Raw genomic sequence first — 17,379 nt, 5'->3', positions numbered from 1 at the left:
GTTCGGTGCACAATGGACTATCTACGCCCAGACATGCTGACTTTTATCACTGCCTTTTTCAAGCAGGGACTACACTTCTTTTGTTCCAAAAGGAGGTCAGACCAAGGTAGAAAATTATCTGAAACTGTCTAGGAGAACAAATTAAACTAACACAATTTCCTTATGAATAAAGGGTTTAATCAATTTGTTTCTAAGATGAAAGAGACTGTACCACAGTGGACCATTGCAGTGGGGTAAAATCCAGTAAAGTTTCCAGAGCCACATTTCACATTCAGTGACCTCAACAAATCAAAGCTGTATGTAATAAAAATGACTGATGCCGCAGTGCTATGCATCTGACAAGGCCCCAGATTTTTTGGGCTTTTTTTCTTCCTTTTCCGAGATGTCATAAGGGTGCAGTTGTGTTGATGGTGACACTTTTAGACAAATATGTTTTCATTACATTTCATATTCCTGAATCATTCAGATGGCATTTCTGTGGCTTTACACTTCAAAATTAGAATTTGTGCTGACATTTTTCTCATGCACCTCAAAAGCTGTTTCAGGACTGTTTTGCAGAGAATGTGTTGGTATGACAGAAGAAATACTGATGATACCAAAGCTAATGTGATGAACCAGTCTCTTAACCTCAAGGAAAACAAGGAAAAGCCAGGATTAAAGATGTGGGTGAAAAAAGAAGGATGAATTTTAATGAGTAGCGTGTTCTTTGGGAAAATTAAAAAAAAAAACAGTAGCATTTCAGGGTAGATGGTTTTGAATACACAAAGCTCTCGGGAAAGTAAATTATTAAATCTTACAGTAATTATACAGAATCACCATGCAGACAGCTTCTCTGGTGTTTTATGCAAATATTAGCACAATTTTTGAGTACAATTGCTTTAGAAAATAAAAAAAATATCTTAAAATCATATTGGTAAAAAAAAAAAAAGAGTCATTACATAAGGTATTATCATATGGCTCTCTTATAACATAATCACAGTGATTGCTTTGTAAAGCAGAATCTATATATTTCAGCAGTATTATAATGTACTATAATGGGTTGCATTTTTTGATTTTTATCAGCAACATGTTTGAAAAACCTGAAACATTTTATGGGTTTGGTTTGGTTTTTTCACTACGTCTTGTTTTATTTGTGATACAGAAAAACAACCACAAATATTCTTTGAAATGAAACTCAATGTCACAAGCAATTTGAGTACAGTACATCACTTTGAAAATTAAATTGGCCAATTTTTGTAATTGAGGAAAGAATGACCTGATAAATCAATCATGGCAGTAGTGATTATTTGAAACCAAACCTGGTGCAAGGCAAAGACTTATTTTGTAGTTTTTAACTCTGTGCTTCTGTCTGTACCACAACAGGAAGTGACTCCATCCTGGGATCAGTGGCTCTCCGTATCGTCATGGGCAGCTGGTGGCTTTTCACCCTTATCGTGTGTTCGTCCTACACAGCAAACCTGGCAGCCTACCTCACTGTTTCACGAATGGACAACGCAGTTCGGTAAAAAAATAAACTTAAAAAAAAAAGAGAGATAGATAGATAGATAGTAAAGAAATGATGCTAATCAAAACTAGAGAGCACATAGTTGTATTCGGTATCTGTCTCTTCTTGGTAAAAAGCCCAGCACATGCATTAGCCACAATGCAGTCTGTGAAAATTGGGTGTATTATGCTAGTAGCAGCTAAAGTGGCCTTGAGCTGCTAGCCTCAATTAGGGAACAAGGAGCAGGGACCAGAGTTCTGATAAGCTCAGGCTTTCTTACTTCAAACCAATGGTCTTCAGCCCCAATTGAGCTGACTCAAGGGACATTACTAGAAGCATAACAGAGCCATGAATGGCTTCAAGCTATCTTTTTCTTATCCACATGCTTATGCTAATAAGCATCTGCGTGCTTCAATCTTAAATGCATGTCTTTGCCTATGTGTTATTTATTTGATTTATCTAAAGAGAAGCTTAATTCAAATCACATGTGGATTTTTTTTTATATATAAATATAATATGGGGTGATTTCTTGAGGCATTAAACATTCTACAGTATTTTAATTACAGGGACATGTGCGGCTGAGTTTTAAGAATAATCTGTGTGCATGTCAGTCTACACAGTGCTTCGGTGATTTCTGACCCACTGCCTAACAAATACCCTGTCTTCAGCCAAAATTTTATTTGTCAGTGAATCCAATTTGGTCTGCTGTCTCTCCCCAAAGAATGAGCAGAGAGGCATTTGATTGCATTGGGTCCATCTTCTGTTGAACAAATAGCCACATGTGGACATATGAGTAGACGAGTCGAATGCTAAGCAGTACACAGCTCACCTGTGAAGAGATTTTGTTTGCAGGTGTGTGTGTGTGTGTGTGTGTGTGTGTGTGTGTGTGTGTGTGTGCGCTTCAGTTTAGAGGGACATTAATCTTTGTTGCAGTTTAACAGAACCACACTGCAAATGATGGCACTTAAGAATTAAATTGAAGAAGAAAGTACACTGTGACCAGTTTTAAATTGGAAAAAAAAACCTCATGACATCTGCTGTTTTCAATAGTAACACTAGGCTGTGTTGGATTCACCTTTGTGCTAATCTAAATTGACTATACTATCATCCATCCATCCATCCATCCATCCATCCATCCATCCATTCGCTTCCGCTTATCCTTTTCAGGGTCGCGGGGGGCGCTGGAGCCTATCCCAGCTGTCATAGGGCGAGAGGCAGGGTACACCCTGGACAGGTCGCCAGTCTGTCGCAGGGCTAACACATAGGGACAGACAACCATTCACACTCACATTCACTCGCACATTCACACCTAGTGGCAATTTGGATTATCCAATTAACCTATCCCCACAAGTTGCATGTCTTTGGACGGTGGGAGGAAGCCGGAGTACCCGGAGAGAACCCACGCAAACACGGGGAGAACATGCAAACTCCACACAGAAAGTCCCCGGCCTGATGGTGGAATTGAACTCAGGACCTTCTTGCTGTGCGGCAACAGTGCTAACCACCGTGCCACTGTGCTGCCTACTATACTACTACTACTATACTATCAGTCAAGATAATAATAATAATAAGGGATTGCATTTATATAGCGCTTTTCGGGGCCCTCAAAGCGCTTTACGATTCCACTATTCATTCACTCTCACATTCACACACTGGTGGAGGCGAGCTACAGTTGTAGCCACAGCTGCCCTGGGGCAGACTGACAGAAGCCCCCTCTGGCCGTCACCAGTAGGCGGCAGGTGAAGTGTCTTGCCCAAGCACACAACGACCGAGACTGTCCGAGCCGGGGCTCGAACCGGCAACCTTCCGGTTACAAGACGAACTGCCAACTCTTTGAGCCACGATCGACCCGCCCAAGCCAAAGTACTGTATGGACTGGATGCATGCTGCATATGTGTAAAAACTAAAAAGATTTTGATGATTACAGCCTGAGATATAGTTTTTTATCAAGCACTGGAAATGGTAATCTTGTATGGAGAAAATATAATTTCTGAAAACTACAGTTTCGCACAGTTTGGCAACACAAAGTAGCAAAACTATCAGTTTATTACACTAAATTAGCCACTTTTTAAAAATTAAATTCAAAACAATTTACTGCACTTCTCCCTTTTTCGACCTGTAAGTGTTTTAAATATGTATTTGACAATATGAATAAGTGGCTGTTTGTGACCCAGTTCCATTAACAAATTTGATCTTTTTTGGCCTGATAAACATTTGCAATAGCTGCTTACTGAGATGCAGAGGAAGAACTCAGTCTGTGTGTCATTTTCACAGATGGTATAGAAAATGTACAATGGCTCTTTAGGACAATCTCTTTTTCTCATTGATCTGGAAAAAATACAGTAGAGTGGCTTGGGAAAGAAAAGCGGTATGTATTGTGTGGTGCAATTTTTTTTCTAGTATCAAGGAGACATCACTCCTGTGCAGGGAAAAGGTTTGGAATTCAGTTCTTTCAGACGCACGTTGTAAACTCAGTTTTGTGAAAAGCTGTGGAAGAGTGTTGGAAAGAGGAACGTTAATACCGTCATTTAAAGTCCTATTATTTTGGTCAGTGTAGGAACAGCTGGGTCATTACTGTCCATACAGGAATAATCTGAGAGGACTGTGAATTAGAGCAATGCTAAGCACATGCACCGTACCCTGAAAATCCCAACATTCCTCTTTTTTGGCAACATTGTGTAATGTGTACTAATACTCCGACGTACCTGACAGAACAGGGCTGCATATCTCCAAATGTACACAACTGAAATGTGTCCCTGCTTTGTGTTTGTCACAATGGCATTGGTAGCTTGTCCTCCAACATAAAACCAATATCCTAGCCTTGGAGTCAATGTGACTTGAATTTTATAAATCAGATGGAGTGAGGTTCAGTCCACCTTCCTTCATCTGAAAAACATTAAAGCTCAAGCTGTTGCTTTGATTCTTGGAAATATCTGTTTTCTTTCACAAACAGGTTATGGATCTTGCCATACAGCCCAAAAAACTAGCAGCTCGGGCATTTGCTGTCAGTGAGGTTGCATTACCCTGGATTTAGGTAATGCTGTGAATGTCCACATGGAAATGATCAGAGGAAATGACATTTAGAAAATTTCCAATAAGAGCAACGCTAAGCACACATGCATGTTTGCATTTGTCTCTCTCTGAGTGTGGGTGTGTGCATGATACATGAGTGTGGTGTAACAGGAGCAATAACTTAATCTTAAGTGAACATTTGCATTTTTAAACACTACACAACTCGTTCCTCTTTGTTTACAGTGTGTCAAAATAAGCCTTTACTACGCCTGGGGACAAAGAGGTGATTTTTTTCACCCCCTGCTGTGATTTAAACCCTAATCTTATGTTCTTATCTTGAATTAGTTTGAGAGAGCAAAAGAAAAAGTGAGAGATTAGTTTAATAACTTGTGTCCCTTCAGATACCTTGTAGATTAATACTAATTAGATCAAGTTTTTTGGCTAAATTCTCTTGATTTTTATATTGTTTCAGTTTTCACTGCTTTGGCCAGTTACAGATATGTAAAACTAACAAATCTATGCATGCATGTGTGGGGAAAAAGGAATGAAAGGAAAAGGTCTGTGTAATGTACTTCAGCCATTATATTTATTGAACAGAGGGTTCACCTTTCTGCAGTTATTACAAAAATCTAAGTGATGCAGTGCTTTGAAGAAAAGGTGAACCAGAAAAAGTACTTAAAATGGGCCACGATTCTTAGTACATGTATATCATATACATATTATTAATTATTTCACCTTCTTCCATTGGTTTTTCTGTGGTATCTTAAATCTGCACCTTCATAACACACTATAGGTCACAGTGTTTATGTAGTTATGAAACTAAGATGTTAGACAAAAATCGGAATATTTAACCCAGTGAATTAAAGCTCGTAGTTTAATGTGACAGCAGAAGTTAGAGACCATGAAATATCTAATAGGTCGTTTGTTTTGCTCTCACTTGCTGTTTTCCCCTTTCCACAACCACTTCCACACCATATACGTCTCCAATTAAATGGTTGAATTAGTCCTGCAGTATCAGCTCCAGATAAGCTATTGAATTCTCCGACTTCTCAGAGAATTGGAAAAAAGACGGTTAAAGCTTCAAGGGAAAAAAACATGAACAGATTTCCTTAACTTTTGTTTTTTGTAGTTATTATGAGACTTTAACAAGATATTATAACAATCTAATTTATATTAATGTTTTGTAATAATTAATAACAATGTTTTATTGCCACAACAAGTTGTGAATAATGTGCTGTCTGACTCGTGGTGCTGTAGAACACCCCGCTGTTGGACAAATTATGCAGTGTCAACATGACATGGTTAAAGGGTGTTTGTTCCATCTCTTCTTTAGTTTCTTATAGTCATATCAAATAGCCATCACCCCCGTCAGGTATTAATAATTGAGTTGACATATCAGCTGAATACCAATAAAGAAAATTGGCGATATGAAAACATTTTTTACATTGCATTGGCAATTGGCAAATATTTAGCTTTTTAAGTTTCAGAATTAGTCCATCTTAAAATGAAAGCTGCAAGTGGCTTTTTTCTTATTTCCTACAATCTTGAGGCAGAAACTTCTAGATCCAATAAAAAGTAGAATGCAATTTGGAGCAGGTTCTACTGGGGATTAATGACCAGCCATTGGGATGAACCCCATAATCATTCATGAATGCAGTACCCCCAAACTGATCATCATTACTGTGAATCACACTGGACTCATTGTGCTGGCAATGCTGGAGAAAGTTGTGGTATCGCACTACAGGTGTAGCTAATTTAGTTGATAAAGGGCATGATGATTAGTGATTTGCTCCAATGTGCATTAAAAAGGAAGGCAGCAGTTTTAGGTCTACTGATTTGTTGGAGTGCATTAGGGGCAAGTTAAATCTTGAATTTTAAATAGAGGGAAAAGAGAGTCCTTCTGTAAAGGACAGAAGCCAAGAGACTTATGTGGCATAATGAATGAAAGGGGAAAAGAGTGCTGATATCAGCTTGAATTAGTGTTTGCCACATTTTTTTGATTTTGCTCTACCGGGTTGCAAACACAGGAATGCTTATATCCTATTTATATAGCAATATAATAGTTAATATCTAGATTAGCAATAAAGGGACATCTAATAAATTGGAATTGTCTGTGTCACTGTTATTGTGGATAATTATAACAATACAACATTAACAAAATAATGGAATCTTGTATCTGGTTTATTATCTGATAGTAATGAAATATGAATTTGTTGTGACACATGGACAAGTGTAATTTAATAGTTTTAATGTTAAGCATTTGTTCATGCATGTTTCTTGAATTAATACCAGAAGTATTTCCTACATCGGGGATTTCTTGCATCATGCATGTGTGGAGAAATAGTGGAGCATGATTTTACAAGCTAACATACAGTTAGTTGTAGCAACTTTGCTGGCTGCAAACCTTAAGCCCATCTATGTTATTTATCATCATAACACACTTTATGTGAGTAGTTTATGACAGAAAAGGTATCCTTTGAAAACTAAACATTTTACCACAAGCATAGCCATCATAAAATAAAGTACAGCCCCTTTTAAGGTTTCATCTTTTTCTGTATCGGGACATGCAACAAATAATCTGGTCCTAGGCATGTCTTCAAATTAGTTACATGTAACTTCAGATGAAATACAAAACATGACAAATAAACGATGTCATTATTTATCTAAAAAATTAAGCCACGATTCAGAAGCAGTGTGTGAAAAACTTAAGCGCACCTTAAGAGGGCAATTAGCAGCCAATTGCTGCTAATGAAATACACTTGATTAGTTGAGCCTCACAAGTGTGGCCACCTCTATGGAGCAGAAAAAAAAAGTTTTATAGAAGTTTTGGCAGTTTGCTGCTTGGGAGCTTTCAGCTATTGTGATGCTGTTTCCATCAAAACCAATCATTTGTGAAAGTTTATTCACAAGAGGAAAACATTCAAGACAGTTGCCACTCTTTCCAGGACTGGATATCACAAGTGTAGCGCAACTCTACAACAAAATTGATTAAAAAAAAAAAAAAAAAACAGAACGACAATGCATAATGCTTCCTCCAAAACCATTACTTAAAGTTAAGGCTAGTAAAAGTCGTGTTGCAAGCTACTGAATCATGTGATGTAGTGATGCATTTTGGCCTAATTTTTGTTAAATAAATAAATTGCGTTGATCAAAACAGCCCTGATCCATCGAGACATGGAGTCCACTAGACTCCTGAAGGTGTGCTGTAGTATCTGCAGCCAAGCTGTTAGCAGCACATTCTTTCTATCAGTTGAGACTTGAGATCCATGAATCTGACTTCTTTGTCCAGCACATTCCACAGATGCTCGACTGGATTGAGAGCTGAGTAATCCAAGTCAGTATCTCAAACACTTTGCTGGGGTTTTACAGATATCCCCTATAGATATCCAATATTTTTGCTTTTTATCTGTTGGTAAATAAAACCTCATGTTAACGTTAAGTAACATTAATGCTAATGTTATAATGTTTCAATTATCATGACAGTTACTGTATGTTTTCTTCTTTTATCTTTAAACAAAGCAAGTAATTCACTCATGTGACCATGCAGATCATTCCAGGACCTGTCCAAGCAGGTGGACCTAGTTTATGGGACGGTGAGAGACTCGGCTGTGTACGAGTATTTTAGGGCCAAAGGCACCAACCCTCTGGAGCAGGACAGCACATATGCTGAGCTGTGGAAAGTCATCAACAAAAACAATGGCTTTGAGAACTCTGTATCCAGCCCTTCAGAGGGTATCAAGAAGGTGAGTATTTATTTTTATCTTCATGAACAAAATGTTCAATTTCAAGGGGGAAAGAGCATTTTGTCTCTAAGAAAAAAAAGATGTTCTGTAAAAGTTTGCTTTACACAGGACGATGTTTTAACAATGCCTTAGCAATCTAACAGTTCATTTCAGGTCACCCTCAAAAAGGAAATGTATGCACAGCAAAATATTGACAAGAAGCAGGCATTGAAGGGGGATTTGTCTAGCCACAAAAGAATAAATGAATTAATTAAAAACATCTGTAATGTCTTCAGCTCAATAAGGGATTGTCTTGCAATTCACTGCATTTTTTATCTCACACCACCGTGTAGGAACAAGCTGAGAATTAGTTAAAACAAATGCATGTCTGACTAACAGAAGCATGGAGGTAAAAAGTGATTCTTTTAATCTAACAAATTGCAAAGTTTTTCTAATTGTTCCCACAAACTGCCTGTGTGGCTAAATGAATAGTTTGTGCATTTTGTCATCTCGTTCTTTAACCCAGACACTAGACAATAATAATTAGATAATTTACAGTGGGGTCTGACATGTGCACTTGACACAAAACAGCTTTATTATTTGAGCTGATAATTGGATCGAGTGTAATCAGGCCAGGCAATGCAAGGATGCGTACATCACAGGAAAACTAGTCTCAGTTTAATTTGATGAGAGAAAGCAATTTTAGTCTGTTACTGATTTACTGCATTGCTCTTCATTCTTAAACAAAATACTGCAGTTTTTATATATGTGTACATATATAAATATATAACCATAGTTTGATTGGAATGTGTGTATGCATAACCCAGTGGCTCTTTGTGTTGTTCATCTTAATTTATTACAGGGACAGTCTTTCTCTGGAAGATGTAGGATGTAGGACACCACAGGAGGCAAAAGTCAGGACTGTGTACAAAACAATGAATACATAAATAAAAATCCATACAGATTCAGCTGTGGCTCTTCTACATTTTCTACACAGTGATTTTCAAACTCCAGCTTATGATTGGGTGTCTCAAAATGTGTTATTAGGTGAAGATTGCAAATCCAGAAAAAAAGAATAAGGAATATTTGTTTTTTTTCATAATGTTTTCAGTGTTTAGTGTGAGTGGGCAAATGTGCGGTAATTTCTATGCAAATATTTAGCTCCAGTGTGCAGACTGCTCATTGCTTTGTCTGAGTAAAATATCCTCCCGTGCGCTTCTCTAGTAAAATAGTCTACTCTTAACCTTAAAAGAAGCGTAATGCAAATTGCATTTACACTGTATCTAATCAGTTTTTGTTTGTTTATACAAAGCATTCTCGATCGCTGATGATTAAAGAAAATGTTTTTAAAAGTCATTTAAGATTTCTCCACTAAGCAGTTAAGCATGTCTTTATGTAATTACCACGTGCGTCTCTTTTTGTGTTTGTGATGGAAACTTTTGCAGGCAAAGCGAGAGTCATATGCCTTTCTGTGGGACATGGCAGTGGTAGAGTATGCTGCCCTGACAGACGATGACTGCACGTTAACTATAGCAGGAAACAGCATGAGCACCAGAGGCTATGGCATGGCCCTGCAGCACGGCAGTCCTTACAGAGACATTTTCTCACAGAAGTATGTATACGATGCATTTTTACAGCAGAGAAGCCAATGATGCAATAATGCTGTAACATCTAACGTGTTCAGTACCTTAAAACTTCATTTTTATTGGTCTGGGCATCAGTTCTTTTGGTTATGGTAGAGGTTTATTTATAATATACTCATCTTCATTTAAGGGATTATTCTAAATAGATGATCAAACTAATTGTGCATGTTTCTTACGTGGACAACTATGGCAAGTGTAGCAGAGCAAGGTTGAATTGCAAAGTTGGTCTCTATACTGTTGGCCTCTATCTGAAGCATATTTTTACTATTTGTCTGTTGCATTTGGCTCAAGGACAGACAAGTAATTTCACGTCTTAAAATTTGAAAGCAGGGCAGGAAACTTTCTCCCCAGGAATAAAAACGCTCCCGACTTCCATGGCACTCTCTGTTTGTCAATGAAAATTAATATTTAATTAGATGTGAAAACATGAACTCTCGACAAGCACCAACTCAAAAAGAAAGACTGATTAATCTGCCACAAACACTGCTTCAGTGAAAGATGGGAATATTTGAACATAGGGTGAGGCTGAGACACTTCATGAGTATAAAAGTATATAAATAACTCTGGCAGTATATCTGCTTATGCCTTTTTGCAATGAATGAATGTGTAGGCTTCTGCAAAATGCATAAATGTCAGTCACTGTTGAACAGTTTGAGCAATGACTGTGCAAAAAGTTAACTGTTCCAGTGGGACACCCTAACTGCTTCGCCTGTGTTTGTGATCAGCCATCATCATTCTCCCCAGCATACATCTATTCCTTACCCTGTAATTTGTGCACTAACTAATGGGCCAACTCTCGTATTTGATCATCTTTGTTTCTGTGCTTATACGGTTTGATATGATACTGATTACTCCTAAGCTCTGATTTTCTTTGCTTCATTTTTATAGAACTGAACTTTTGATTCTTGATTACAATCAGTGTCACATCTTGCGCTCTGTAAAACTAAGAACTGCAGTGTTTAATAGCTTTACCCTCTATGGGATTTTAATGAGGTTACAATGAAATGCTAATACATGCAATACATTAACCATGTTTTGTTTTATGTTATTTACTCTCATTTCGTGAGCTACACAATATCGTTGAATTATTGTTACATGATAATATTGTGGTGAAAATTCTCTGCTCTTCTGCCTTTATCATTCTGTTACCTAGGACTTAATCAGAATCAGTGTTAGCAAAGGATTTGTCTTGTGGTTATTACATGAAGATTTCCACCTACTGTGTTGAAAGAACTACTTAGTCTTTTCTCTGAGCAGGATTTTGGAGCTTCAAGAAAAGGGGGATCTTGACATCTTGAAGCAGAAGTGGTGGCCAAAGAAAGGTCGTTGTGACCTGCAGAGCCACACAGAAGCCCAGCCAGAGGGACGGGCGCTGCGTCTCCACAGCTTTGCCGGCGTCTTCTGCATCCTTGCCGCAGGGTTGCTACTGGCCCTCCTAGTAGCTGCACTGGAGACGTGGTGGAACAGCAACCACTGCCGACGAGAGCAGCCCAAAGAGGTGACCACTGACAACTCGTCGGGCCAGGGCCCAGGCCCGGGCCTTCTAACCCAGAACCTGGCCATGGTGGCCACCACGGGTCCCCCTGCCCCACCAAGGCCCCGGTCGAGACCCAGACCCCCGGGCCCCCCGGTCCTGCCCAGAGATGCCACTGCCACACTCTACTTTATGGATCCAGCAGGCGCTGACACCAGCCCCGATTTAGTAGAGCTGCAGTACACCCAGTTATAATAGGTGTGCCCCTGATGATAGTCCAGACATCATGTGATCAATCTACTCATTCCTTCTCATGTTGGGAGAGAGGTTGGGGTGCTTTGTAAGGGACTTCTCTGAGGCTTCTCTCTCATGCTGACACAAAGAATCCTTAATTGCCAAAAAAAATTAAAAATCCGTCACTGGTGCTCACATGAGAGACCCGCAGTGAAAAGATAACATGCAAATTTAATACCACATACTGAAATTGTACTTCTGAGTCGATAAGTGCTTCAGTTGTACAATAGCTCTCTTTAGCTAATCCATTCAAGTCTTAATGCTTTAGAGCTCAGACTTTATCTTGCTGCTGTCGACTGGGCAGCCCCTCTGCATGAGGCGTCCAGACAACTAAGGCTTGACATGGATCCCTAAACTAAAGTGTGAGCAAATGCAGATAGTAAAGAATCTGAGCCTTGACCTGCCTGTTTGACTTGACAGTCCAACAATACTGGATGAGAATACCCATTTAAGACCCAGTCCTGCCCTGGAAAACACACAGTAAATCAAACTCCATCCAAGCTGCTTTTTGGTGCATATGAGAGTTTGAGTTACTGCTGATGATTTCTATTTCACAGTCTTTGTGTGTACAGCAGTAGCTGCTCTCTTAATAACCACATATTGCTGTCATGTGAGATTCATTACACAAACATCGCTGCCATTATTTAAAAAGACAAGATGTGCTAACTCTAATCGTGGTTGTGTGCTTTATTGCTGTTGATATGTTGGAAAGATGTTTCCACCCAAAATCTTTTGACTGTAAAACACACACGCTCTGTAGTCTTGAAATGTGACTGTGTGGAAATTTAAGGCAGAAAGAAAGAAGCACATAAAGATGCTGGGCAGCATATCCGATGTATAGGGAGCAGTAAATAAAGAATTGTAGCAGTTCAAGGAGATTTCTAGAGGCTTGTATTTCCTACTCCAATTGCGCATGCAAATGCAACAGTTTACAACTCATTCAAAATCTGTTACATGTATGCAGGTAACAGTGAGGTGGGAAAGGTGCAGACAAATTATTTTAATAAATTTACTATTCTGTAACACAGTTTAAACTGAAACAAACAGGAAGACAAATTAAAGAAACAAGAACTGTTGACAATAATAAAAAGTAAAATGTACTCTCACAACTGGTACAGTCCAGGAAAACAAACAAACAAACCAAAAAAAAGGCCATAAAATGAGCTAGCATTTTATGACAGTAGAGTATGATATCATGAACACAGGATTGGCTACAGCAGTAATGAACAGCAGGACGCAAAGAACAAAATCTTATCTATAGGACCCAAACTGCTTCTTAAGATAAGTGACAGCATGTCTCACAGCTCCCTTCTAGACTGCGAAAAGCATGTAGTTTTTCTTGGTTTCACATGGATTCAATGATGGCAGGTTTTCATGGCAGAACAAAAAAGTAACTAATAAGTACCCAAATGGTGAAGTAGTTGATCCAAACCAAACACAGTGAGGATTTTTGTGTTTGCTCTTCACAAATATTAGTTTTGCCGTTTTTAGAACATAATTGGATTGTCTTTCGAGTTTTAAAGTCTTTCCAAGATTTAACATTATGTCGAGTTGTATAATTCACTTAAACTTTCTGGTATTTGTTAGATTAAACTACTAAAACAAATATGATGTTTACTTTGAGATGTGGTTAAAAAAATCCGCTCAGCAGTCATGAAATCAAGCTGACCACTGCACAAACTTTAATTGCCTTTCATGCCTACAGGGAGTGATTAAAATTCAAAAGACTTGGGTGGACTATTACTTTATATTCTAAATTGTTTTAAGCAGTGCTCTGTGGCCCCATGACAGCATTAGAATACAATATGTGGGCATTATGACAGCCATTTAAAGCAAAACTCTGCTGCAAGCCTGAACACACCGGCCAATTAGTTTGACATTATGGAAATACACTTAATTGCTTAGTTGTCAATAATTACAGAAACGTGATGGCACAACAATTTTCCTTTAAAAATGAAAAATTCCTTTCTTTTAGAACACAGGTTAGCTACAGAAAAAACAGCGAGTCTTGGCTTACTCTCATTACTGCTCATATGTGCAAAATCACATTTGGATTCATCAAACATTTGCACCAGGTACTGTGCATATGTCAGTGAATCAGGGTCAGTCTAAAGCCACAGGATCGTGCTCACTACATGCACTCTGCATACTGCCGCACACCAGTTTCTTCATGTAGGGAAACATAGTTAACATCGAGGTGAACAATGGAGAATGGGATGTAGTTGTTTTAAGAAAAAGCGTCACCGCTAAGGCAAAAGTCTAATAACAATTAAATACTGAATTAATACATGAAATTCAAAAAATCTTCTAGCCATGCAGTTTTCAATACTAAATTACTGACCAAATAGATCAAATAAGTCTTGTTTATTTCAGTCACACGATGCCAAATTATATTCTTTAACATCATCTTGGATATGGCATCTATATTAAAAAGAATCTGGTCTGTACTACAAAGCAAGTTTAGAGGTTTAGCAACATAACAGAGGTTTTAACCTGGGTTTTTATTGTTATAAAAGCCATTTACTTCTTACTTGGCAACTTACGTAGCACACCTAACCTGCTGAATAACAGGTTATATTCATAATAAGTTCACCACCTACTCATCAATCACTTCTCTAAAAAATAGTGTGTCCATTCCTGGGAAAGTTGGACCTCAGTGTGCAGGCAGTAAAAAAACCCAAGTTTAGTAATTTCTGGTTTTATATAAAACTTGCATAGCAACACTTACGCTTTTGAGCTGTTTTTTGTTATATAATTTTTTTTACTTGCTCTTAGACCCTTTAATGACAGGGGGGCTGTAGCTTCAAATAATACTTTACTTACCGTTTTATTCACATAAAAAAAAAACCCCTGAAATAATAGGATATGCAGTTGTAGTTATATGTTTGTCAGGCTTTTCTCAACCCTTGTCTTAATAATAGAGGTGTGAGCCTGATAAGTTTATTAATTTACACAGTCGGCATCTATGTCACATTTTTCCAGTCTGACAAAAATGTTTTGAGCACACAAATATCCATACAGCTCTGCTATCGCACACACAAACACACCCTGCTTCTTACAGCAGCTGCGCTCATTTAAGCCAGAATTATATGTTTAACCACTTTGTATTTTTCTAAAATTGTAGTTTGATTGCCATAAAAATAATACTAAAAATGATAATAATTATTATTATCATAAAATTGTTATTACAGTGTTGCCTTACGATACAAAATTAAAAACAAGATCAATTATAAAAACACAATTTATGCATTTCTCCTGCAGGTAGACCTGTTTATGTTTCTAATTACCAACACTGACACCTGTCTCATCTAACTTTCAGAAAATATATCAATAAGAGTATTTCCACAAATTGTCAAACTATTCCTTTTATTAGCCAAGTAGTAATTTATTACAATTATATGTCAATGTCCGGATTCACGGGGATCATTTTGGTTATGTATCGTTGTCTATGGTCTCCAGCAGGTGACTAAGGATTACGCTCTGCAAAGGGTTTCTGGATCATTGACATATAATGACATAACAAGCTCCTTACCAGAAGGGAGGCGGGACATTTGGACTGACAGAGAGACAGACTGGGAGGAGGCCGTGGCTCTTGACACAGGTCAGGAGAGGCCTGACACACTGTACTGGATGGTCATTGGCTGTGACAGGGCGAAAGGGCGGGGCATGGGGCCCGACAGGGGTAGATTGTAGTTGCTTCATCCGTCATATCACCCCCATGGTCTCTCCTGCTATTTGCCTGTCTAGTTTTGTCTGTCATCAGTCTGCCTCAACTTAAATGGGTGCATGATTATAGAATAACATTCAAAAGCAAGCATGAAAACCTTTTTTAGAAAATGTGTGTCTGATAAACAGTTATGTGCTTATTTGGCTTCTCTCTCCCCAGTCCCATATGTATGTTCCCCCTCTAAAAAAAAGGAATATTTGAAAAGATTCTTCAAAGTAATGTGGCTTACTTCAATTAACTGACATTACCTAATTCGTCTCCATTTACACTTTAGTGTCTCACATAGTCTGTGCATCCATTAGAGCCTGTCTTGTTAACAGCTGATTTTTTTGAAGATTGAAGATTACTAACTATAAAGCTTATGATGAAAGGACTATTATAACCTGTCTTTCTCTGTCTTCTTTCACTCTCTATTCTCTTCTCATTTCTTCTTTTAATCTTTTAACCCCTTTTCACTTTGCATTCATTTTCACTTGTTTTTTTTATCACACTCCTCTTTGATTACATTCATGCTCTCCATTCCATTAAAACCTCTCTCCACTGTCTTTTCTACTGCCTTCTTTTATTCTATGCACGCTCTTTGGCTCTGCCTTCCTTTCAATCTATTTTTAGGACAAAGAAGTGAACCTGGAACAGGTCCACCAACGTTTGAACAGCCTCCTGGACGAGGACTTAGCCCACAAGCAGCTGCCAGGTCAGTCTATAGAGATCTCTGCCCTGGACATTGGCAGCATGCAACCCAGCCAGTCTCTGGAGGCTTTGTCTGTTCGGGATTACCCAGCCCATCGCGGACCACCGCCACTCTCTGTGACCACCTTCCTCCAGGAGGGTCATGGGGCAGGAAGGACACTGGGCGCGTCCGCTGGCAGGACCTTGCCCCTGCCTCTGAGCAGTGCCACCATGCCCTCTATTCGCTGCAAACACAGGGCACCCAACGGAGGGCTCTTCCGGCAGAGCCCAGTCAAGACACCCATGCCAATGTCCTACCAACCAGTGCCAGGAGGACCCATCCCAGAAGCCAGTGAGGCCAGCCACGGGACATCCATTTAAGCAAGCCGAACATTCACAGACACTCGAGCTCAAACAGAATAGCGAAGAGCTAAACAGAGTGCCGGCCGTGTGACGAGCTATAAATAAAATGCTAAAAAAAGGATTTTTACTACCAATGAGACAACACACGAAAAGACACAAAGACTTTAATGTACATATTTGTAAGTACAAAGCGAGAGAAGCAACATTAAAAAGTGTATTTTGAATATTCTCAACAGTTGAGTTTAAAAAACAAAAAAGTATTAAAAAATGACTGAATGGCTTTGTAAATTTTGTTCTAAATGAATAAAGGTGACAATTCTTTGTGGTTGTTTTCTAAGTGCCAAGTTCAAAGATGTTTTCTTTCAGATCATTAACTGAATGTACTGTGAGAATTCATGACAGACATTTCACACTTAAAACACAATGGAAGAACTGATTTGTTTCATATGAAAAAAATAAAAAGTATAATACAAAAACATCCAGATTTGCGTTTGAATATATTATTGGAATATCATTGTCACATTGTCTGTATGTTTAAGTGATCACTGACAGAATTGTGCTTAATGGAAAAAATACTGAAGAACTAGAAACAATAAATTAGTTTTTAGATCAATATTATCATTATTTTTTTTACTGGATTTTTCCATAAAATAAACTGGATTTAAGAAAAACTATCTGCAGTAATTTATACTTGACGGGATAGTGTTCACCCTTTTTTGTGTGTATGTAGAAAGACAGTCAAGTCAGATACCGGGTTAAAGATGTGCAGGTACAAGCTAAAGTGTCTTAAATAGTAAACCTTGTGTGATATTTGCTCATTCGATGTGTAGAAGTTGCGCCTGCGGTCTACCTGAACAAATGGCGTTGAGTTCAACCACTATGTGGCGATAACGCTAAAAGAGAAAACGTAAATATTATATTGGCAGCCTTGTGAATCTTTCATTTTCCAGGCATAATCTTATTCCCATAACATGGAATTGAAATAAGCAGCA

At 38.4% G+C, this 17,379-nt stretch overlaps 1 protein-coding gene across 4 annotated transcripts in view; it reads left to right on the top strand.

Annotated features, from left to right (window-relative positions):
• Window positions 1-16,869, top strand: part of grid1a (glutamate receptor, ionotropic, delta 1a) — a 286,049-nt gene extending 269,180 nt beyond the window's left edge. Inside the window, exons 12-17 of one of the 4 annotated variants that reach the window (XM_026189415.1) lie at window positions 1,363-1,501; window positions 8,043-8,238; window positions 9,663-9,829; window positions 11,118-11,358; window positions 15,088-15,229; window positions 15,968-16,869. In XM_026189415.1, coding sequence (XP_026045200.1) covers window positions 1,363-1,501; window positions 8,043-8,238; window positions 9,663-9,829; window positions 11,118-11,358; window positions 15,088-15,229; window positions 15,968-16,380 — 1,298 coding nt within the window. In that variant the 3' untranslated portion in view covers window positions 16,381-16,869. Of the gene's footprint in view, window positions 1-1,362; window positions 1,502-8,042; window positions 8,239-9,662; window positions 9,830-11,117; window positions 11,593-15,087; window positions 15,230-15,967 lie in introns of those variants that run through there. The other 3 variants (XM_026189416.1, XM_026189417.1, XM_026189418.1) reach the window with 3 other exon arrangements.
• The last annotated feature ends 510 nt before the right edge of the window (window positions 16,870-17,379 follow it).

This window comes from Astatotilapia calliptera, chromosome 13 (assembly GCF_900246225.1).
Source record: "Astatotilapia calliptera chromosome 13, fAstCal1.2, whole genome shotgun sequence".
NCBI classification, from domain to species: domain Eukaryota; kingdom Metazoa; phylum Chordata; class Actinopteri; order Cichliformes; family Cichlidae; genus Astatotilapia; species Astatotilapia calliptera.
Note: the sequence above shows the minus strand (reverse complement) of the source record. Positions and strands in the feature narration are given on the sequence as shown.